The 25,754-nt window shown below is 37.8% G+C and overlaps 1 protein-coding gene across 1 annotated transcript in view; it reads left to right on the top strand.

Moving 5' to 3' along the window:
- Positions 1 to 25,754, top strand: part of UVRAG (UV radiation resistance associated) — a 359,730-nt gene that overhangs the window by 104,289 nt on the left and 229,687 nt on the right. Inside the window, 2 exon segments of the mRNA XM_061202856.1 lie at positions 2,397 to 2,471; positions 24,101 to 24,186. Of these exon segments, the coding sequence (XP_061058839.1) occupies positions 2,397 to 2,471; positions 24,101 to 24,186 (161 nt within the window).

Genomic DNA, 25,754 nt, shown 5'->3' with positions numbered 1-25,754 from the left:
ATAATTGTTATATCTTCTTCTTGGATTGATCCCTTGATCATTATGTAGTGTCCTTCCTTGTCTCTTGTAACATTCTTTATTTTAAAGTCTACTTTATCTGATATGAGTATAGCTACTCCAGCTTTCTTTTGATTTCCATTTGCATGGAATATCTTTTTCCATCCCCTCAGTTTCAGTCTGTATGTGTCCCTAGGTCTAAAGTGGGTCTCTTGTAGACAGCATATGTATGGGTCTTGTTTTTGTATCCATTCAGCAAGCCTGTGTCTTTTGGTTGGAGCATTTAATCCATTCACGTTTAAGGTAATTATCAATATGTATGTTCCTATGACCATTTTCTTAATTGTTTTGGGTTTGTTTTTGTAGGTCCTTTTCTTCTCTTGTGTTTCCCACTTAGAGAAGTTCCTTTAGCATTTGTTGTAGAGCTGGTTTGGTGGTGCTGAACTCTCTTAGCTTTTGCTTGTCTGTAAAGCTTTTGATTTCTCCATCAAATCTAAATGAGATCCTTGCCGGGTAGAGTAATCTTGGTCGTAGGTTCTTCCCTTTCATCACTTTAAGTATATCATGCCACTCCCTTCTGGCTTGTAGAGTTTCTGCTGAGAAATCAGCTGTTAACCTTATGGGAATTCCCTTGTATGTTATTTGTCATTTTTCCCTTGCTGCTTTCAATAATTTTTCTTTGTCCTTAATTTTTGCCAGTTTGATTACTGTGTGTCTCAGCGTGTTTCTCCTTGGGTTTATCCTGTATGGGACTCTCTGCTCTTCCTGGACTTGGGTGGCTATTTCCTTTCCCATGTTAGGGAAGTTTTCGACTATAATCTCTTCAAATATTTCCTCTGGTCCTTTCTCTCTCTCTTCTCCTTCTGGGACCCCTGTAATGCGAATGTTGTTGTGTTTAATGTTGTCCCAGAGGTCTCTTAGGCTGTCTTCATTTCTTTTCATTCTTTTTTCTTTATTCTGTTCCGCAGCAGTGAATTCCACCATTCTGTCTTCCAGGTCACTTATCCGTTCTTCTGCCTCAGTTATTCTGCTATTGATTCCTTCTAGTGTAGTTTTCATTTCAGTTATTGTATTGGTCATCTCCGTTTGTTTGTTCTTTAATTCTTTTAGGTCTTTGTTAATCATTTCTTGCATCTTCTCAATCTTTGCCTCCATTCTTATTCCGAGGTCCTGGATCATCTTCACTATCATTATTCTGAATTCTTTTTCTGGAAGGTTGCCTATCTCCACTTCATTTAGTTGTTTTTCTGGGGTTTTTTCTTGTTCCTTCATCTGGTATATAGCCCTCTGCCTTTTCATCTTGTCTATCTTTCTGTAAATGTGGTTTTTGTTCCACAGGCTGCAGGATTGTAGTTTTTCTTGCTTCTGCCGTCTGCCGTCTGGTGGTTGAGGCTATCTAAGAGGCTTGATGGGAGGCTCTGGTGGTGGGTAGAGCTGACTCTAGCCACAATTCTTTCTGATCAAGTAACTAAATCTGTTTTTATAGACTTTATACTATTTCGAGTTTTTTTTTTTTTCCTTTTTTTTCCTTTTTTTTTTTTTTTTTTGCGAGGGCTTTTTCTAGTTGTGGCAAGTGGGGGCCACTCTTCATCACGGTGCGCGGGCCTCTCACTGTCGCAGCCTCTCTTGTTGCGGAGCACAGGCTCCAGACGCGCAGGCTCAGTAGTTGTGGCTCACGGGCCTAGTTGCTCCGCGGCATGTGGGATCTTCCCAGACCAGGGCTCGAACCCGTGTCCCCTGCATTGGCAGGCAGATTCTCAACCACTGCGCCACCAGGGAAGCCCCTATTTCGAGTTTTTAAAAAATCTTAGTTCTTCAATTTTAAAAGTTTCAATTCTCCCACCTTTTAGGTGAAGTTTAACTCGAGGTTGGCACTGACTGAAGCTCGAAGCAGTTGCATTTGAAAGAGAATAGTAGACAGAAAATAATTGGTAGACTTTTAAAGACTTTGAGGATTGGATATTATCTTTAAACTGTCTTTTTGAAAATAGAAAATGATATTAATCTTTTCTGTTTCTTCTAGGGCTTCATGTTTTTTAAAGCATTCTAATAGACTAACTGGGCTGCGTTTTCTTTGAGATCAGAGAATGTATAGTGTGCCTCTGAATCCCCTATACTTAAGGAATATGCTTTCTGTAACAACCTCAAGAAGTGTTTGTGAAAAATGTGTGTGAATGATGGTGCCTGTGATCTCATGTGATGATTTTGTGAGGACTTTGACTAAAGCAGGAAACTCTAAATTGATCACCTGGTCTTATGATAAGTGATTTGTTTGCTGCTGGCTTGTTAGACGTAGCCAACCTATTTCTCAACATTGAAGTAGGTCCTGTCATTTTCTAATCACATTAAAACTTGATTGGAATGAGATGAACTAATAATGTGTTTTCCTCCTCTCTTAGATTCATGCCCGCAACCAAAATGAAATAATTTTTGGGCTGAATGATGGCTATTATGGTGCTCCATTTGAACATAAGGTAAGGGGATTTGCATAACACTGTGAGTTTTGTTTAGTGCAGGTGTGCTTTGATGTATCAGGTAAAAGCTCTGTGTAAATAGAATCATGTTTTAAGTATCATTGTAAGTTTGTTGTTTAGTGTGGCTTAGGGTGAATACTTAAAGTGAAAACTCATTTTGTAACCACATCAACACATCTTTTCTAAATCCAGATTATATTAATTTTCCTAAGAGAAAATCTCATGTAGCTGTTTTCTACATAGTTCTTTAGAGGTTAAAGAAGAATAATGAGTTTTAATTAAGTGTAATACAATTTTATTAAATGCTTCAGAAATCTTTTACAACTTTGAATAAATTTAAGAAACCTGAGGCAAGTTATATTGTAGTCATTTATATTATAGTCTGTGCTGTCTCTGTATCTAAAGGTGATTAGAGAAAGGAGAGGTATTTACCAAGTACCTGCTATCTGTGGCACCATGCCAGGTGATTCATGTTCTTTATCCCACTTAATACTAGCCACAAACCAATGAGGTGAGTTTTCTACATTATTTCCCCTTAGTGATCATGTTGTTTTCTAATTCTTGGTTGTCTGAAATGCTCTTGCTAGAATGCTTCATTCATTCAACAGCTATTTACTGAGCACCTGCTGTACATCAGCTACTGTGCTCTAAGTGCTAAGGGTACAATGGTGAGCAAACAGATTTTTTTTTCCCTGCTGTCATGGAGTGTATGAGGGAGACAAGCACTGATAAGGTAACCTGATAGATAACTATATAAACACAATGTTGGTAGGTGCTATAAAAGCATGTGATGAGGATCTTACCTACTCTAAGTGGCTCAAGAAAGTTCTTCGGGGACTTGACTTTTAAGGTTACAATCCAGAGGATGAATAGAAATGAACAATGTGGAGGGATGGAGGCTGAACAGAGAGAGCATTCCGGGTAGAGGAGGGTAACATGTTGGAAGGCCATGAAATGCTAGGGGAAGTGGTGAGTTTTCGGGACTGAAGGAAAGTCTGGGTGATAAGGGAGAAGGATACCAGAGGAGGCTGGAGAGGTAGACAGGGACCACATAACACAGAACCTTTTGAAGGATTTTATCCTAAGAGCAGTAGAGTATGTTGAAGGATTTTTAGCATGGCAGAGATATAATTAGATTTGTGTTTTAATAATTTCACTCTGGCTGCTTTAAGGACTGATTGTAGAAGAGGCAAGAATATATGTGGGAAGATAGTAAGAAGGATCTTACAGTACAGCGGGTAAGAGATTTGATACTTTGGAACAGGTTTATGGTCGAATAGCAGATAGATTTAGGAAAGTTTTAGGAGGTAAAATCAGTAGGACTTGGTGATGGTTTGAATTTAGGGTGTAGGGAAAAAGAAGGTGTTAAAGGATGACTTTCGGGTTTCTGGCTTAGATGAAGTAACCAGATGGATGAAGGTGCCAGGCACTGAGAGAACTAAGGACACTGGAGGAAGACAGCTTTGTTGGAGTCGGATCGTGAGTGAGTTGAGATTTGATCACATGGGCTTTGAGATACCTTTAAGATATCCATGTGTAAAGTAGGCATTTGGATTAGATGAGTCTGGAGTTCAGAGGAGAGAAGTAGGTTAGAGATTTAAATATAGAGATATAATAATGGCAAATAGTTATTGAAATCATGAGTTCAGATAAGATAGACCAGCGACAAGCTGTACAGTGAGAAAAAAGGGGCTTAATAGCAGGGGGCCTGTGAGGGTCTCCAAGTTTTAGAGGCCAAATATGGGAGGAGGCTTTGGAAAAGGTGGCTAAGAAGGAATGGTGAGAGATAGATGAGGAAAAGAGAGTGAAGTCTCTTGTGGACTCTCAGAGGCTAAAGGAAGAGAGGTTTTTGTTTTGGTTTGGTTTTTGGTTTTTAAGGCGAGGGTGGTCAAAAAAGATGAAGACTGAAAAAGGCCCATTCAGTTTGGCAGAATGCAAGCTATTCTAGGTGACTTCATCAAAACTCAGTTGAAGCTCTGATAAGCTTTTTTTCTTTATTTTAAAGCCCTCATCTTCTAAGTTCCTATAGTATATCAACACCCTATGTACACCTTTGACATAGGTTTTACCACTTTATAGCTCTTCCTTTCTCGTCTGCAAGCTTCTTAAGGACAGATTTCCATATGTAATTTTGAATTCCTAGTACCTATCATAGTCCTTGAGACATGGTACTTGCTTCGTAAAAATGTTTTATTTAATGAGAGAATTGTGGGAACTGCCACTGCTGTTGTTTGTAATGACCCATTTATAGGGTTAGCCATCCTCATCCTGAGTCTGTTGAAGGATTAAGTTCCTCCTGCAACAGGTAACCAACTCACCATCTAGCACAATGTCTGGCATATAGTAATAATATTAATAGTTAACATCTGTTGAATGTATTATGTATCAAACAATGTTTTAAGAGCTTTATATCTATTACTGTATGTAATCTCCCTAAGAATTTTGTAGCCAGAGGCTAATAGTAGTTGAGAGGCTAATAGTAGTTGAGATTTTGAGGCTAATAGTAGTTGATATCAAACAGTGTTTTAAGAGCTTTCTTTATATCTATTACTGTATGTAATCTCCCTAAGAATTTTGTAGCCAGAGGCTAATAGTAGTTGAGATTTTGGGTAGGTCAGTAACTAATAACCCTTTCTTCTTCTCCCGAATTTGGAACAAGTTTAGAAATAAGACAGGTGATAAATGGAGATCAGAATGTTGGCGTTATTACTGATAAAACTAATTGGCAAACGTGGCTTAAATTCTGCAACTGAAAGAGCTTGTATATAGTACTTTCTCCCAGAATGAATCCCCATACCACCAAGTAACAAAACAAGCAAAACTGTGTTCTTCCCCTTACAGGGACAGATCCTGACCCTCCAAGACAAAAGCAGAATTTATGTGTACTTTACACAGGCTGTTTCTGAATGGGAGGGAACCTGGAAAGAACTAAGGCAGTCATGTTCAGTTTCGTCTCCCAAACTCAGCAGTCAAGCTCCTGCCTATTCTGGGGAGGAGTGAGTGAAGGACACAGAAAAACTAGACTTTTTTTTTTTTTCTTTATAACCTTCTTTCCTGGGAAATGGAGTGGAAAGTTTTTCTCCTATGTGGAAGCATGGGAGTGCAGAGTATGTGTTTCTCCCTAACAATAATAATAATGTCTAATGTTTAGTGAGCACTTATGTGCCAGGCACTATTCTAAGTGCTTTATATATTTTACCTCATTTAAACCCCACAGTTGTCCCTTTATAGAAGAGGATGCTGGCACAAAGAACTTAAGTAACTTTCCCAAGATTACAAAACTACTAAGTAGCAGAGCTGGGATTCAAGGCCAGATGAATAAATGTTTTGTAATAAGTGGTACATTTTATTCTGTAGTCCTTCAGTTAATAAGTTTTGTAAATTTATAAGGCATGCTTATCTTGCCCTGTACTACCTTTTTTTAAAAAATTAATTAATTTATTTTTGGCTGCATTGGGTCCTCATTGCTGCGCGCGGGCTTTCTCTGGTTGCGGTGAGCGGGCGCTACTCTTCGTTGTGGTGCATGGGCTTCTCATTGCGGTGGCTTCTCTTGTTGCAGAGCACGGGCTCTAGGCGCGTGGGCTTCAGTAGATGTGGCGCGTGGGCTCAGTAGTTGTGACTCGTGGGCTCTAGAGCGCAGGCTCAGTAGTTGTGGCGCACAGACTTAGTTGCTCCACAGCATGTGGAGTCTCTCCAGACCAGGGCTCGAACCCGTGTCCCCTGCATTGGCAGGCGGATTCTTAACCACTGCACCACCAGGAAAGTCCCCCTGTACCAGCTTTCAAATGAACACCTGACATATAGGTTGAATCTCCTTAAAAAGTTTTTTTTTCTTTCTTTCTTTTTCAAGAAAGCCATAAGCAGGGTTTCCAGTCAAGAAGGCATTATAAGTGCACACTGTGAGACCCTCTGCTGAACCAAACAAAAAATAGCAATTGATGAAATCAGAGAAGTTTAAAGAGGCATACCTTGCTAAAACAAACAAAGAGCAAGATAATAAACATCTCTGGAACAGAAATGGAATAGAAATGCAAAGACGTGGGCAGAAGCCTTGGGCATTGGCTGAAAGATGTGTTCCTCTGGGTGAAATGAACACTAAATGAGCATAAAAGCTGAGATAGGGCTCTCCGTATTACAAAAGGAGACTGAAAAGTGTCTTAGAGAAACCACCAATCTTTAAGGATAATTTTAAAAGGGAAAAAATCTTAAAAGCTAGCGAAGAGAAAGGAAATATTACCTACGAATTAGACTGACAGCAGACTTCTCGTCAGCAACAGTAGTTGCCAAAAGAAATATATTTTCAAAGTGCTGTTAACTGTTAATGTACAATTCTATTTCTGGCAAGCTTTCAGTCAAGAGTGAGGGTGAAAGAAAGACAATTTTAAGTACACAAAGACTGAGGGTTTACTACCCACAGACCTTTTATCTATGCTGAATGTTGCACATAGAGAAGTGATCCCAAAGGGAAGATGTGGGATGTAACAGCAAGTTACAGCAAGGTGCATAAAAATGGTAAAACATCAATGAATTTAATGAACTACTGACAAACTAAAAAGCACACGAAAACTAGTATACAATAAGCTTGTATGTTTGAAGATAAAACAAATGACCATTGTTGTTCAAAGTATAGTCTGTGGACCAGAGCTAGTCTAAGAACTGTCACCAGTCTGTGGTAAGCCAAGTATAGAAAGAATGGATACATGTATGTGTATGGCTGAATCCCTTTGCTGTGCACCTGAAACTATCACAACATTGTTAATCGGCTGTACTCCAATATAAAATAAAAAGTAAAAAAAAAAAAGTGAACGTAAATGGTTTTTTTAAGTTAATTAATCTATCTACCTACCTACCTACCTACCTATCTATCTGTCTATCTATCTATCTATCTATCTATCTATCTATCTATCTATCTATCTATCTATCTATCTGTCTGTCTATCTTTGGCCGCATTGGGTCTTCGCTGCTGCGCGCGGGCCTTCTCTAGTTGCGGCAAGTGGGGACCACTCCTCGCTGTGGTGCACAGGCCTCTCATTGCGGTGGCCTCTCCTGATGTGGAGCATGGGCTCCAGGCACGCGGGTCTCAGCAGCTGTGGCACGCGGGCTCTAGAGCACAGGCTCAGTAGTTGTGGCGCATGGGCTTAGTTGCTCCACGGCATGTGGGATCTTCCCAGACCAGGGCTCAAACCCGTGTCCCCTGTATTGGCAGGTGGATCCTTAACCACTGCGCCACCAGGGAAGCCCCGACGTAAATTTTTTTTTTTTTTTAACTTTTGGGTTTATTTTATTTATTTATTTATTTATTTATGGCTGTGTTGGGTCTTCGTTTCTGTGCGAGGGCTTTCTCTAGTTGTGGCAAGTGGGGGCCACTCTTCATCGCGGTGCGCGGGCCTCTCATTATCGTGGCCTCTCTTGTTGCGGAGCACAGGCTCCAGACGCGCAGGCTCAGTAACTGTGGCTCACGGGCCTAGTTGCTCCGCGGCATGTGGGATCTTCCCAGACCAGGGCTTGAACCCGTGTCCCCTGCATTGGCAAGCAGATTCTCAACCACTGCGCCACCAGGGAAGCCCGTAAATGTTTTTAAACATTTTTAGCAATTTGACATTATTGTGCCTTTTTTGTATTTTATAAAAGTATCAGCTCACAGTGGATTGAAGGAAAAGCAACTGACCCTTTCCCACAGAGAGTTTGAGGAGCACTGCTGTAGACAACAGTAATAAGATGAGGGAGGCTGTTTAAAGAGTAAGACTCATTGAGGTCGTTGATTTGTTCAGGAGGAGGATAGAGATAGTAAACAAGTTAAGAATTTCTTAGAAAAACTTGTGGTCGAGTGTGCATGTTAAAAATGTAAAGATACCTAAATGCTAGAAACAGAGTATAGATTTTTAATTAGCAGAGGGAAAAAAGGGAATATAAGGAGTAGAAAACTTTGTCAACTTGATAGGAGTTAGAAAAGGAAAACAAAAAAGAAAACAAATGGTAAATAGAAACATGCAGTACAGTGATAAAAATAAGTCCAAATATACTTGTAATCACAGTCATTGAATATGGATAGCATATCTGTGGTTGAAATATTTCATAAAGGATTAAAAAATGCTAAATCAGCAAGGCTTTAAGAATGTATGTTCTGGGGACTTCCCTGGCAGTCCAATGGTTAAGACTCCACACTTCCAATGCGGGGGTGTGGGTTCGATCCCTGGTTGGAGAACTAAGATCCCACATGCTGCGTGGCACAGCCAAAAAAAAAAAATGTACTGTACGGAAGGGAAAGGTTATACTTGTGAAGCAATAGGAAGCATGTTTTAAAGCAACTTTTAAAATACTGACTGAAGTTTTTGTTGACCAGTTCTTCAGCATTCTTGTTTTTTTACATTAGCTATAACCAGAAACAGCTTGTTATTACTTCTGAGGACTATGTTGCTGTTAATCCTTCCTCTGTCCACGTTAAAGTGTCTTCAGCCACTATGGGTCTAAAAGCTGGAACTTACTTATTTGCTCAAAACTTTTGCCTCTTTGTTTATCTGCTTCTCAAAAAGGCTTTACTCATTTCTGTTGAGATTTAGGAACCTAGTAAATCTCTCAACTTTTTACTATATTGGATGAGTATTCAGTCTCACTCCCAGGGGTGTCTTTGGAAACTAATACACTTGGAAATCTTTGACTAAAATATATACTGTGGGTTTGAATCCTTCATTCAGTAACTTCTGCTGGCCTTATTAGGGAGTGATATCTTGTTAATTTTAGGTAGTAAAATTTCATTTATTTGGCATACAAATGTGTACATATTTAACAGCAATGCAGACAAATAAATAATTGAATAGGTGATAAAAATCTATCTTTAGTTGTAAACATGATTCATGATTTTTTTTCTATCAGTAAATATCAAGTACCTACTATGTGCCCATTATTAAACTAAGTACTGTGGTATACAAAAGTATTAGATGCAGAGTCACAAACACTTATTCTTTTAGCAGAGATAAAACAGCATTTATTCCAGAAGAGCTCCAGTTTACAAATAGTTTAGTTTGAAAAATTATTTTTGATGTCAGTTGTTTGGGTCTTAACACAGGTGAATTACAGCAGAACATTAAGTAATTTGAGGAGAACCTTAGGAAGGGGTTGGTGAATAAGGCTAGGTGATCTGGAGAGATGTTTCCCAGGTGGATTTTACTGCTAGGTTGGCAGTTGGGGGAGCATGGGAAATGAGAGGCTATTGGGCCAGCTCTTAATCCAATAAGCTGGAAACTTTTCAGATTCCTGTATAGGAGTTTTGCCTTTAATGTAGACATGTAAGATTATCTTTGCCTGAATTTCCTTTTGGCAGCTATTCTTCTTTTTGGGAGGATGCTGACAACTACCTGGGTGAATGGACACTCCTAGTGGTAAGAATATGGGTTTTGGAGTCAGATTGATGTGAATTTAATTCCAGGCACCACTGCTTACCTATGAAGGAGATTTTGGGCAAATTGAATCATCTCTGAGTCTGTTTTTTCATCTGTAAATGGAGATAACAATTTCTACCTCATCATAAATTGTTTTGAATATTAAAGGTGATATAATGTATATTACAAGGCTGGCACATGAGTAGAGTTCAATAATATATGGAAACTACTACTCACTAGACTCTAAACCCTATGATAGAAGGGATTACATCTCTAATGCTTACCACTGTCATCAGTTGTGTCCCTTGAACAGTGCCTGGCATGTAGTAGGTGCTCATTTTGTTAATGAATGCAGGTGAATGCTTGCTATATTTAGGACTATCATAGCAATAATTGAGATTCAAAATCTCGAGGGGATGGTATTTTTCTCTCTTACCCTACCTTATCCCTAGCCCCAACTTTTAGAGTTTTATTTTTATGTAACTCATACTGTCATAATAACTCTATGGTGTTATTGATAAAGTACTAAGAGCTTTAGATTGTTAAGAATTCTTGTTCTCAGACTTAAAACTATAGCAGCAGTGTCTTCAGAGACCAGTAGATGGCAATGCTTTCTCATTTTAATGGAAAAAAATTAAAGCAGGAGTAGAATCCAAATAAAAAGGATCAAACCTTTTTGGAATAATGACACTCTCAGGAGATTAAAATAGCAATTTGGTGATTACTTTCACAAACGCAGCCACATGATTTGACCATCTCAAGTACATAGTCCAGCTGAGATTGAAGATTTAGGGACAACAGCAAGTTTCAGGGTCTGTTTTGAGAGCCTGTACAAATGAAAATTCCTTATATTTTTCAAGGCATGATACTTTTGAAAAGTAGAAAACCTGAGTTCTAATCCCAGTTTTGTTCTGGTACTGTGTTCCTTGACTAAATCACTTAACCTTTGTTAGTTTTAGGTTCCTTATTTCAAAAGTAAGAAAATTCTTATCAGCTGATTAATGCTAGAGGGAATATTAGAGTTATCTAGCTCAACACCCTTATCTCAGGGATGAAGAAACCGAGGCTCAGGGAGCCTCATGACCTCTTGAACTTGGCATGGAAAGTTAGTTTCATGCTTTAAGTGGTAACTTAGACATAGCTATAATAATATCATATATATAATATAAAAAAATCACTACATACTTTCATAGCTCTTTTGCCTTGAAGGATTTGCCTGTAAATTATTTTACTCCATTCTTACAACAACCTGTGGGGAAAGCAGAGCAACTATTATTAGAAGTTTTAGTAGTAGTAGTAGCAGCAGGCCTATATGGCTAACAGTAAGTATTTGGGGAATAAATGAATGGCTAGCATATCAGGATGAGTTGGTGGCAGAACCAGGACCAGAACACATATCTCTGTCTTTCTAGACATGCACTTTCTTCATTACACCATGTCACCTGTGTAAAAGTGAGGAGTAGATGATTTTCCTCATTAGTTCCTTTTTGAGGTTCCTTCCATCATTTTATTTGACTGTGATTGTGATTAAATGCTGTTAGAGGTATCTTCAACTTATAGCAACTCAGGTGGTCAGGTATTAGTATTTTTGTTTTCAGAATGAAGACACTGAAACCTAGAAAAGTTAAGAGATTTTTGTTTAGTTAACTTTATAGAACTGAGAAATTAAAAAGATGGCTATTTTCCTCTTGCTGGTTAAATTCATGGATGCTAACTTATTTCCAAAGCACGTCCCACGTGGTACTCAAGCAGAACATTTAGAAGTGGGGATTAAGTATGTCAAGCAGCATATATTTTAACAACAGAGAAAGGGATATGGTATAACTTCTACCCAGGTCTCTCAGTACGTCATCAGGTAAAAGTTGGAAGATCACAAAAATAGCTCATTCTGTACATACTCTACTCATTTTTCCTCCCAGAGCTCTCCCCCCACCCTGCCCCCCAACCAGGTTACAAAATACAAGAAACAGACCAGACAGATCCTAAGGGGCTGTTTCTAGTAACTGTCTGCTTTGTTACAAAACATCTAGGTATCTGAGCTCAGTTTAAATCCAGGGTGAAACTTTGTTTCTGAATTATTTGAGCTGGTGTGATATCCTAATAACAGTATTACTCCAGGTGGGTATGGAGCTTTTGAAAACTACCATTGCTAGTTTTCATTTACTGAGTACCTACTATATGTCAGACCCTCTACTATCTACTTTACATGTTTTGTTTAATCTGTGTAACAACTCCATGAGGTAATTATTGTCATTTTATAGGTACAGTATCCTAGAAGAAAAGGTTCAAGTACTAATCCCAAGATTACTTAGTAAGTAGCAGAACCATGATTTGAAACCAGGTCTGATTTATTCAAAGGCTTTTTCTTTTAACAACTATGCTACGTGGTATCTCTACATTCTTTCCTACTTCACATAGCATGTCAAAGTACCACGTCACTATCTTTACATTTAACCAGAGATATCCACTATGTGCGTTGTGAGACTCAAATGAGAGGGTACATGGGAAAGTGCTTTGAATGGTATAAAGTGCATTATTGTACAGACTTTGGGTATTTATTATTGTAGAGTGGGCATGCAATGCCCATGAGGCCATCAACCCACCAAAGTCCACAGAAGTTCCACATATTAGTCACTCTATTTGGCTTCCCTCTGAGTCTTTTTTTTTCCTTTTCTCTTGGATCAAATTAGCTTCTGACAGATGTTTGGAAAATCATCTCATCCTGTAATTCATATTTATAAATCCTGTGGTCCCCATTCTCTCTCTTCATTGAAGCCAGAGAATAATCTGGGAAAATGCCACATTTCCTGTTATGAATTTGGAGGATCTTGTCTCCTTAGCACAATTTTTGAGCTTTTCAGAATTTTAATACTGGAAAATTCAAAGCCAAGCATGATTCTTCATGTAGATGTTTTAGATTCTTAGAAAGTAAACAGAAACAGAGCTCCAGACTCATCCTCACTAGGGGATTCAGAGAGTTGGAAATTTTGTTTAAATTTGGAAAACTTGTCTTTACTATTCTTTCTTAGATTTATAATTAGGGCATTCTTGACTTTTTTTCCTTTCCCCTCTGTGAGTCAGTTTTGGTTTAAATTGTTCCTCTAGAAAGCTGGGAATCTTTTCTTCTTCTTTTCTTTTCTTTTTTTTTTTTTTTACCTAGTTAACGTGGTACCACTGTTGCCTTTTCTTCCCTCTCACTTCTCTTCTCTCACAGTTACAGTAACTGTGTATACATCCTTCTTCCTGTTAGGACGTAAGCTCCTTTAGGGCTGAGATTGTGTCTTACTCACTTTTTTGGTCCCAGGATTTAGTGTAGACTTTGCTTAGAAGATATTTTTCTGGAGTGAATGAAATCCACTAAGATCACATGGTTCCTGTCTCTATTCTGTAGTATACTTTTCTCTGAAAGGATGACTACTTTAGCAGGGTCACTTTCAGTCCTCTTGTTATGGAGTTGCATTGATGACATTTAATGCACTTCATACTTGGAGTGTGTGACTATGATTGTGATTATTTTTTGAGGGTAGTTTAAAACACTGAAGTGTGAACAAGAACCTCTTCATCCCTGTTGACTTGAATTAAAAAAAAAGAATTGATTTTAGTTTCAAGATCTGTGTACCTTTGCTTAATAACACTGTTCTTATTTTCATTGCTTCTTACTGTTTTGAAGGAGAAGAAAACATCTGCTGTCTCAAATCTCAGACTAGATCTGGGGGAATGTACATATTCAGCTCAGGTTCAGTGTCGAAGAAGAGGTCTTGCTTTCCCTCCTTAACAGCTCAGCATCTGGGCTTTGTCAGAGCCCAGGGGCAGTGGGTGTCCGAGGCTCGAAGGTGCTTGACAGAGACATGTGCACAGTTTTTCTTGGTTTAAACTTGCCTAACTCTTAAAAGTGTGTTAATGTCCAAATGAACATTCACACATAGGAACACAGGCTGTCCTTTGATTCATCAGGTAGCCATTTTAGGAGGAGTTGTACAAATAAATATTATATTTTTAAAAAGTTTACTCATTGAATCTGGAAAGGTGCTCAAGTTGTAGAATGAGCCATTGGGTTTTTTCCTTGTCCATTATGATTTCTTACTCTACCTAAATAAGTAGAAGAAGCTCTAGACTGTACACTGTGTAAGGGCAGAGATAGTGTCTGTCTTTGCCACTGAATTATCCCTAGTGCTTAGCGCTGTGCCTGGCATGTAGTAATAATTCAGTAGATATTTGTTGACTGAGTGAATGAATGTTGTTGTAGCAGATCATTTAAAATTCTGCTGGCATATACTACTTGTTTGTCATCGGTTGTATAGCTCATTATTCAAAATTCTAGTTCATCTATGTTTAAATAGTTTCTGACCACTTCTGCATAGACATCTGCCATTTGCAAATTATTATACTTTATTTATTTTTTTATAAATTTATTTATTTATTTTTGGCTGCGTTGGGTCTTCGTTGCTGAGCGGGGGCTCTTTTTTTTTTTTTTTTTTAATAAAGATATCCTGATTAATTTTACACATGGCTTTGGTGTATCATGTTTCTTTTTTTTTTTTTTTTTTTAGAGATTGGAGTTTATTTATTTATTTATTTATTTTATTTTTGTCTGTGTTGGGTCTTCGTTTCTGTGCGAGGGCTTTCTCTAATTGCGGCAAGCGGGGGCCACTCTTCATCGCGGTGCCTGGGCCTCTCACTATCGCGGCCTCTCCCGTTGCGGAGCACAGGCTCCAGACGCGCAGGCTCAGTAGTTGTGGCTCACGGGCCTAGTTGCTCTGCGGCATGTGGGATCTTCCCAGACCAGGGCTCGAACCCGTGTCCCCTGCATTGGCAGGCAGATTCTCAACCACTGCGCCACCAGGGGAGCCCCGGGGGCTACTCTTCGTTGCAGTGTGCGGGCTTCTCATTGTGGTGGCTTCTCTTGTTGCATAGCATGGGCTCTAGGCACATGGGCTTCAGTAGTTGTTGCACGTGGGCTCAGTAGTTGTGGCTTGTGGACTGTAGAGCGCAGGCTCAGTAGTTGTGGTGCATGGGCATAGTTGCTCCGTGGATTTTCCCGGACCAGGGCTCGAACCTGTGTCCCCTGCATTGGCAGGCGGATTCTTAATCACTGAGCTGCCAGGGAAATCCCTATTATACTTTATTTATTTTTATTTTTATTTTATAAATTTATTTATTTTATTTATTTATTTTTGGCTGCATTGGGTCTTCGTTGCTGCACACGGGCTTTCTCTAGTTGTGGCGAGCAGGGGCTACTCTTCGTTGCAGTGTGCGGGCTTCTCATTGCGGTGGCTTCTGTTGTTGTGGAGTACAGGCTCTAGGCACGTGGGCTTCAGTATTTGTGGCTCGCGGGCTCTAGAGCACAGGCTCAGTAGTTGTGGCGCATGGGCTTAGTTGCTCCGCGGCATGTGGGATCATCCCAGACCAGGGCTCGAACCTGTGTCCCCTGCATTGGCAGGCGGATTCTTAACCACTGCGCCACCAGGGAAGCCCCCTGTTATACTTTAAATGGATCTCTTCATTTTTCTCTCCAGGTTTGCTTTCCCTTCCAGTTTTTTACATTTTTATTAACTATTTTTCCATTTATCCAGGCCTCAAATTTTGCAGTTAGTTTTGATTGATTTCTTTTATCCACTCGATTCATTCAGCTACTAGACTCTTTTGAGTCCTTTGAAATCACTCATATATATGGCTACTTTTCCATATCCATTGCCACGATCCAGGCTCAGCCTGGCACCCCCATAAGGCTGGATTACTGCAGTAGTTTTCTGGCAGGCCTATGGCTCTGGTCTCTTTGTATCCACTTTGTCTTATTCACCACTGCCTGATTAATCTTCCTAAAGCATACTTTCATTATTTTTTATTCCTTTGCTTAAAGGTTGTATGGAATAACTTCTTGTCTGCTAGATGTGTCCAAATCTCTGACCTAATTTCCTTTTCTCCATCAACCTAAATTCAGTCAGTGGTATAGTACTTTTGGTTATATCTCTGCTTTTATCTTTACTTCTTTTCTCTGTCTCTCTCTTTTTTTCTTCAGAGTTTGAGCTCTCATTACCTCTAGTATGTGTGGATTTTTAGAATAGCCTCCTAGCGGTTGTCTGGACATTCTGCTTCCCCTAATTTGTCGTATTTGTCATTATCAAAGTAACCTTCCTTAAATGCAGCTCTGATCATTGTCCTACACTGTCAGAAACCTTTCATGAGTCCAATAAGCAGGTAGGTTGTCTGCCTTTTTAGTATGATATTCGAGGCTTTCTGTGCTCTGGCCCTCTCAACTTAGTTATATAGCTATATCTCCCACTATTTCCCCCTCCAGGGTTCCAAGTAATTTTGACATCATTGGAGCTGAACAAATTGGACCACTATTTAATCTTCTCTGAATACAGCTTATGTATTCCTACTGTCATGCTTTGGCTAAAGGTGTTCAGTCTGTGTGGGACTTTCCTTCACTGCCATTCAGCCTTCTATGCTTCTTAATCTATCCCAAATATTGCTACCCCTGCTGCAGCCTTTGATGTTCCTGCTTCTACTAGATGGAATCTTTACCATATTGGAACTCCTGTAGCTCTTCTTTTTAACCTTTCTTATGGCACCTTTGCAGTTTTTACTTCACTTGGAACCTTAACTGGGTTATATACTTTATAGTATATTGGGTTGTATACTTTTCTAAGGATGATAGCAATTGCCTGACACCCTGTATGTATAAGATGTTCAGTAAACACTGAAATGAATAAGTATATATGTATAATGTTGTTCGCTTCATTAACAGTTATCCTGTCAAGTGGATTATTTTAGTAGAACTTTTATAGTTTTAATAAAGGATAGTCTTATGATTGTTGTAGCAGCTGAAAACTCTCAAAATGTACAGTAACATGTTTTAAAAGGTGACTCATTCAGCGATCTAGTACAGGGATAATCAAATTACAGTCCCCACATGTTTTTATATGGCCTGGGAGCTAAGAACGATTTTTACATTTGTAAAGAATTTGAAGGCGAAAACAAAGAAGAATATGCGATGGAGATGATGTGGCTTGCAAAGCCTAAAATATTTACAATCTGGCCGTTGACTGAGAAAGTTTGTTGACCACTGATCTAGAAACACACCTGATCATCTGCCTGGAATTACTCCTGCTTATTGGATATGTGAAATTATCTGTTTCCTTGAATGGTTTAATAGGCACTCACCCAGACTAGTGCCTATTCTGTTCCATTCCTTGAAAAAGAATTGTTAGGCCTGGCTTCAGAAGAATTTTGAGTGACATGTAAATCTCCTCTGGGCTCTTTGGCACTTGGCAGTATCTCACACAGATAACCAGATACAAATGAGCCATTTCTTTCCATTATGATCCTTCATCAGAGGTCTGCCGGGATCGCACATCTGGTGAAGTTAGATGTCATTCAGAGCAAGGCTCTTAGCATATTTCAAGAATGTTAATTGCTGAGTGGTGGCTGAAGCAGAAGGGTTTAATAATGTCCTTGAGTTGCCTTAAATGTACATGGACCCGGAATTTTAGACCTGAAAAAGGTCTTAGAGATCAAGTGTAGCATGGTCATTGAGAACATGAGCTGTGGAGCCAGACTGCATGGCTCTTCTACTTAATCCTCTCTGTGTCTCAGTTTCCTTACCTTTAAAGTGGGGATAATAATAGTACCTGTTTCACAGGGTTGTGTGAGTATTAAACATGTTAACCCTTAACATTAACATTGAAATGTTAATTTAACCTGGAAAACAACACTGCCTGGCATACTGGAAATGCTCATACATGTTACTTTTGTGTTTGGCTATTATTCTTTACTATTGTTTACATTAGTAGTAGTCTCATCTCATTTTGTAGTTAAAGAAACTGAGGCTTAGAGGAGTTAAATGACTTTCTTCACTTCCGTGACAGGCAGAGTGGGTTAAGACCCAGAATCCTCGCTGTAATGTGTTGCTTTTAGTTGTGCGTTAGTTGTATGTTAGTGAGTGTGGATAAGTTTTTAATATAAGAAATGTTTGGCAGCTTTTTGCATAAAATAAGTATAACTAAGTGGAATGTCATTAATCATTTCTCCTGAGAATCTTAAATTTACTTCTAGTATCTTTTTGGGTTTTGTAGCTCATTTATAGGATTATCTCCTGTCTCTGTCCTTTCTTTTCAGCTGCTCTCATGATATGTAGATTATTTCATAGCCAACTCTCTCTCTTTTTTTTTTAATTGAGCTGAAATCCACATAACATAAAATTAAGCTTTTTTTTTTTGGTTTTTTTTGGCCGTGCTGCACGGTTTGCGGGATCTTAGTTCCCCGACCAGGGATTGAACCCGGGCCCCAGCAGTGAAAGCGCTGAGTCCTAACCACTGGACCACCAGGGAATTCCCTAAGCATTTGAAAGTGTGCAGTTCAGTGGCACTGGGTATGTTCACAATGCTGTGCAAACACTACCTCCATTAAGGTGCATGACATTTTCATCACCCCAAAAGAAAATGCCCATTAAGCATTCACTCTTCATTTTGCGCTCCCCAACCCCCAGCAAACACCAACCTGCTTTTCTCTCTATGGATTTGCCTATTGTGAGTATTTTATATAAATGGAATCATACAATATGTAATCTTTTATGTTTGGCTGCTTTCACTTAGCTTGAGTTTCTGAGGTGCATCCATATGTAGCATGTATCAATACTTCTTTCCTTTTTATGGCTGAATGATATCGCATTGTATGAATACTCTGTACCACATTTTGTTTATCCATTCATCCACTGATTGATGTTTGAATTGTTTCTACCTTTTGGCTATTGTGAATAGTGCTGCTATGAACATTTATGTACAAGTATTTGCTTTCAGTTCTTTTGGTTATATACCTCAGAGTGGAATTGCTAGATGATGTAGTAATTCTATGTTTAAGTTTTTGAGGAATTGCCAAACTTTTTTCCACAGCTGCTGACCACTTTATGTTCCCGACAGCAATATACTAGGGTTCTTAATTTCTCCACATCCTTAACCAACACTTATGTGCTGTTTTTTGTTTTGCTTTCTTTTAATTTTGTTTATTTATTTATTTTTTTTACTTTTCCTAGTGGGTATGAAGTGGTATCTCATTGTGATTTTGATTTGCATTTCCCTAATGACTAATGATGTTGAGCATCTTTTCATGTGCTTATCGGCTATTTGTATATCTTTTTTGGAGAAGTGTCTCTTTAAGTCCTCTGCCCATTTTTTAATTGGGTTGTTTGTCTTTTTTGTTGTTGGGTTGTCAGAGTTCTTTATATATTCTGAATATTAGACCTTTATCAGATATATGATTTGCATATATTTTCTCCCATTTTGTGGGTTGTTTTTTCACTTTCTTTATAGTGTCCTTTGATGCACAAAAGTTTAATTTTGATGCAGTCCAGTTTATGTTATTTCTTTTGTTGCTCATACTTGTGGCATCATATCTAAGAACCATTGGTAAATTGAAGGTTATACAGATGTACCCTTGTGCTTTCTTCTAATGGTTTTAGCTCTCACAATTAGGTCTTTGATCCTAATTGTAATTTTTGTATATGGTGTTAGGGATGGGTCCAACTTTATTCTTTTGCATGTGGCCATCCAGTTGTTTCAGCATCGTTTGTTGAAAAGACTATTCTTTCTCAGTCCTGGCACCTTTGTCTAAAATCAGTTGACCATAGACATATGAGTTTATTTAGTATTCTCGGTTCTGTTCCATTGATCTATATGTCTGTACTTATGCCAATACCACACTGTTTTGATTACTGCTGCTTTGTGGTAAGTATTGAATTGGGAAGTATGAGTCCTCCAACTTGGTATGTTGTGTTGATTTTCATTTATCAAACCGCCCTCACGTACCTTGGGAAAATCCCACTTGTTCCTGGTGTATAAATCTTTTCTAAAAAATTATTTTTAATTGTGGTAAGATATACATAATATAAAATTCACCATCTTAACCATTTTAAGTGTACAGTGTGGTGGCATTAATGACATGCACCTTGTTGTGCAACTGTCACCACTATCCATCTCCAGAACCCTTTTCATCTTATAAAACTGAAACTCTCTACCCATTAAGCAGTTAACTCCCCATCTCCCCCTTCCCCAAGCCCCTGGCACTCACCCTTTTACTTTCTGCTCTATGAATTTGACTACTCTTGGTACCTTATGTAAGTGGAATTATACAATACTTGTCCTTTTGTCTCTGGCTTATTTTACTTAACATAACTTAAGGGTCATGCATGTTATAGCAGAATTCTTTCCTTTTTAAGGCTAACTATATTCCGTTGTATGAAAATACAACATTTTGTTTTTCTGCTCATCTGTTGATGAATACTCAGGTTGCTTCTACCCCTCAACTACTGTGAATAATGCTGCTATGAATATGGATGTACAAATATCTCTTTGAGTCTTTGCTTTCAGTTCTTTTGGGTATATACCCAGAAGTGGAATTGCTGGACCAGATGGTATAAGCCTTTTAGTATGCTGCTGGATTAGCTTTGCTAGTACAGTTGACCTTTGAAGGACATGTGTTTGAACTGGGCAGGTCTACTTATATGTGGATTTTTTTTTTCAATAAATACAAACTGCAGCACTATACAATCCACAGTTGGTTGAATTCATGGACGCAGAATCATGCATACCAGAACCATGGATACAGAGAACTGACTGTAAAGTTATATATGGGGAGCTCAAGGCCAAGTGCAGACAGAGAGATGCAGGACCTGGGACACATGTCTTTATTTAGAGTCTGTGGGTAGAGTGCTTTGGGCTTCCTGGGCTAGGGCTGGATTGGTCAGTTCAAACCAAAAGAGCAGGGTTTTGGTAAGCTCCATGGAGATTTTTATCTAAGGGGTGTGTAAAGTATACAGGTGCTGGGAAGCAGGGGAGACTGTTGATCACAAGTCATAACAGAAGCTACATTTGCTTGTGACTCTGCATCCTGCTATCTAGGGTATGCACTCCATGGGGATTTTTATCTAAGGGGCGTATAAAGCATGCAGGTGCTGGGAAGCAGGGGAGACTGTTGATCACAATCATAACAGAGCTACATTTGCTTGTGACTCTGCATCCTGCTATCTAGGGCATGCACTCCATGGGGATTCTTATCTAAGGGCTGTATAAAGCATACAGGTGCTGGGAAGCAGGGGAGACTGTTGATCACAAGTCATAACGGAAGCTACATTTGCTTATGACTCTGCATCCTGCTATCTAGGGCATACACTTCCCTGAAAGGGGGTCTAGTGTTAGTTTAAGGTCCCTGCAGGCTGCTTGGCCAAACAAAATGGATGCCAGGGCAGCAGTACCATGGAGTAGCTTAGCTAAACTCTTTTACAACTTGTAGATCTGTTCAGACTTTCTGTTTCTTCTTGAGCCATTTTTGGGAGTTTCTGCGTTCCTAGGAATTTCCATTTTATCAAGGTTATCTGATTTGTTTGCATACAATTGTTCATAGTATTCTTCTATAATACTTCTTATTTCTATAAGATTGGTGATAATGTTCTCACTTTCATTCCTGATTTTAGTGATTTGAGTATTCTCTTTTTTTGTCTTGTTCAGTCTAGCTTAATGTTTGTCAATTTTATTGCTCTTTTCAAAGAACTAACTTGTTTTTTTTGATTTTTCTGTATTGTTCTATATTCTCTATTTCATGGATCTCTGCCCTAATCTTTATTATTTATTTCCTTCTTGCTTTGGATTTAGTTCTTCATTTTCTATTTCCTTAAGGTGGAAGATTAGGTTAATTGATTTGAACTCTTTCTTTTTTTAAATGTAAATGTTTACAGCTGTACTTTTCCCTCTGAGCACTTTTTCACTGTATCCCATATGTTTTGATATGTTGTATTTTTATTTTTATTCTACTCAAAGTATTTAATAATTTACCTTATGATTTGTTCTTTGACCCACTGGTTGTTTAAGATTATGTTATTTACTTTGTAGTTTGTGAATTTTCCAAGTTTCCTTCTGTTATTGATTTTTAGTTTCATTCCATTGTGATCAGAAAAGATACTTTGTATGATTTCAGTTTTTAGAAATGTATTGAGATTTGTTTTGTGGCTGAACATATGGTCTATCCTGGAGAATGTTCCATGTGCACTTGAGAAGAATATGTATATGGTTGTTGTTGGGTGGAACATTCTGTATACATCTGTTAGGTCTAGTTGATTTATAGTATTTTTCGTGTCTTCTGTTTCGTTGTTTATCTTTCTTATGGTTGTGCTACACATTGTTAAAAGTGGGATGTTGCCTTCAGCTATTTCCCATTTTAGTTTTTGCAGTTTTGGCTTCATATGTTTTGTTATATGTTGCTAGGTACATATACGTTTATAATCATTTATATCTTCTTGACCTTTTAAAAATTATATAATATCCTTTTTTGTCTCTTCTAACATTTTTTTTTTTTTGTCTTAATGTCTATTTGTCTGATATTAGTATACCCATTCCAGCTTTCTTTTGGTTACTGCTTACATGGAATATCTTTCCATCCTTCCGTTTTCAAACTATTTGTGTTTTTGGTTCTAAAGTGCATCTCTTGTAGACAGTATATAGTGGGTTGTTAAAAAGAAAATCCATTCTTCCAATCTCTGCCTTTTAATTGTAGTGTTTAATTCATTTACACTTAATGTAATTACAGATGGAAGGACTTCTGCCACTTTTAGATTTTTTTTCTTATATCTTTTTTGTTCCTCAATTCCTCCGTTACTACCTTCTTTTGTGTTAGTTATTTCTCACATTTTGATTCCTTTCTCATTTCTTTTACTGTATATCTTTTAGTTATTTTCTTAGTGGTTGCCCCAAGAATTACAATTAACATCTTAATTTATAACAGTCTAGTTCAAATTAATACCAACTTAGTTTTAATATTACACAAAACTTTTCTTCCATATAGCTCTGTTCCCCCATTTTTATGTTGTTGTCGTCACAAGTTACATCTTTATAATTGTGTGCCCATCAAAATAGGCTTATAATGATTGCTTCATTTATTTGCTAATTGACTGATATTAAATGCTAAACCCACCTTACATTCTTAGAATAAATTCAGTCAATAACGATGCGTTACTATTTTATCCTTATAACATATTGCTGGTCCAACTTGCTAATATTGTGTTAAGGATTTTTGTGTCTATATTCGTGAGGGATATTGGTCTATAATTGTGTGTGTGTGTGTGTGTGTGTGTGTGTGTGTGCGTGTGTGAGATAAGTTTTGGTATCAGTAATGCTGGTCTTATGAATTGGAAATTGTTCCCTTACCCTCTGTTTTATGAAGGAGTTTGCGTTAAATTGATGATATTTCTTAAATGTTTGATATAATTCAGTGAACCCGTCTGGACCTAGACTTTTTTTGTGGAAAGATTTTCAATTACTTATTCACTTAAAAAATAGAGTTATTCAGATATTGTTGTTTTATTGTTAATCAGTTTTGTCATGTATTTTTTCAAGGATTCATCTAAGTTGTTAAATTTGTTGGCACAAAGTTGTTTATAATACTCTCCTAATAACCTTTTAATGTCTGCAGCAATGTAACTTTTAGAAAATGCTTATACTAGCATTATGGCAAACATTTATACAGTGCTTATCACATACCATTGACTTTACAAATATCAGCTCTTTTAATTCCCACAACAATTTGTGAGGTAGATAATATTACCATCTCCATGTTATAGATGAAGAAACCAAAGTTAAACTAAAAGAAGTTAGGTGCCTTGTTCCAGATTACAGAGCTGGTGTATTAAGGGCTTAAACTGTAATCCAGGTGGTCTGGGTCCAGAGTCCTTTTTTCTTAACTACTATTTACTTTGCCTTTCTGAAATGCCAGATAGCTGTTCTGTTCTTCCTATGGAATTGTGCTGTGTTCTCTCTAGAAACCATCCTTGCTGCCACCACCTTTACACCACTGAGTGGAAATGTTTCTGGTATTCCTAATTAAAACTTGGAATGCCTTTTCCCCCATAAAAACATTACATATGATGGCTAGGCATACTTGAAATATTATTGTTAATACTCTTCTTCAGCCACATAATATGTTAAAAAGACTTCTGGGGTTTCACTGGGAAGTTCACCAAAAGTTATAATGTGAAACATTGTTTCTGTGGGAAAATGTTAGAAGAAATTTATTTTAAATTCACTTGCCTATAAGGTTAAGCTTCAATTATATGAAAGTGTTTCTTAACTTTTTTCTAATTTCTTAATGATTTGAATTTACTGAGTTGTTATTGAATCATAATTTTAAAAATACAAACATCACGATTAATTTGGACACATATTTTGTTTTACTTTGATTAATTTTTTAATTAATGTCTTTTAGGGTTATTCAAATGCTCAGAAGAGTATTCTTCTTCAGGTGGATCAGAACTGTGTTCGCAATTCTTATGATGTCTTCTCTTTGCTGCGGTAAGAAACTTCTTAGAGTCCTCTTGCATTTTGTCAAGAATCTTCCTCATCCTGAGTTTGTGACATTTCGATGTCAGGAAATGTATGGAATCTTTAAAAGCTGTTACTCAGACTTAGCATTTTTTAGTGAGAGCTTCATAAATGTTGTAGCTACAGTGATTTATCTCTTTTACAAAGCCTTTGGAAAGCCATTTTTTTCCTCTGGACAGTGGGAGAGAGTGATTGGAAGCCAGTGATCTTAAAACAGGGACATGAGCTGTGTCCGGTCTTCTGCACAATAAAGAGCAACAACCAGAGGTACAAAATTTAGACTTATCAAAACTTTAACAACTATGGCATTACTAGAAAAGCCCTTCAGTAGCCCCAGACATAGCTTAGAGTTTTGATCTGCTGTTCATCTTAAAAGAATCATATTTGGCAAGGCAAAGGAGCTCTGTGTGAATCTCATGTGCTCAGAGGCTTAACTGCCTCAGCTCTATATTTTCATAATGTCTGGGCTTAATTTTGAAAGATTTTTAAATTTGGTTTTAATTTTCAATGTGGTAGATCATCAAGGACGTTTCCCCAGGAGGCAGGCTACCAAAATAAATGCAATTAAAAAAAAAAGTTAAGAGTGACACTCAACCTGTGTTCACCCTACTCAGACAGATGGTTCATTGAAATTCGATTTTGACAGTATTTCCTAATGTTTACATAACACATCATAAATTCCAGACCATTAGACATTCTCTATATATCTACTAGAGGAAGAGTCCAGAAGGATGATTGGACTCTTATCCAACTGGATGATTGTTTATTTTTTAAACATTATGAAATGGGCTTTTCCTTTGCAAATCTTGAATCTTGCTGTACATAATGGTAGAGAGTTTGCTGACATGGACTATGTAAAATGCTCTTAAGAGACAATGATTTCAACTAAAGTAACCACACACATTTGACGACTTTTGATTCTTACCTGAGAGGTACTTTCACTTTGACTTCTTAGGATATGTGCCAGAATGGACAGAATTTAGTAATTGGATGGTAGAGATAGATAGAAAGCAGGAGGTGTCTATTATATATAAACTCTTATTTTTGAGCCTATTCAGTTTGGGACTACATTGAGTTTTAAGTATTGAAAAGAGGAATGTACAGAAATAGTTTGAAATGCGAGAAAGAGACTAATATTTCTTGGCTTGTTTTGCTCAGTAAAATGAGAGTATAGATACTATAATTTTTAAAGATATTTTCCAAGTATGAGATTGTGTGATCTCATTAGAGAAATCAGTGGAATTAAAAGAAAAGGGAATACAGAGTCAGTGAGAAGAGGAGGAGTTAGGAAAGGTAGCATCATAGAATCTGAGAGATTAGAGATTTAAGGAGTATTGAAGGCTCTGTACTGTAGTGATACAGGAGAATAGGAGCTGAAGAAAGACTGTAGGATCTTGGGAATCAACTTGATATAATGGAGAATGCTTTGATTGACCTGACTCTGACTTTAATTATCCTTGATTTATCCTAATTCATTTAACCTCTCTAATTGTTCCAAAATGTGGAAGCAGTGATGTTTCAAATTTGTTTAATTTGTA

Source organism: Eubalaena glacialis, chromosome 10 (assembly GCF_028564815.1).
Source record: "Eubalaena glacialis isolate mEubGla1 chromosome 10, mEubGla1.1.hap2.+ XY, whole genome shotgun sequence".
Lineage (NCBI taxonomy): Eukaryota > Metazoa > Chordata > Mammalia > Artiodactyla > Balaenidae > Eubalaena > Eubalaena glacialis.
This window is presented reverse-complemented; position numbering and strand designations above follow the sequence as displayed.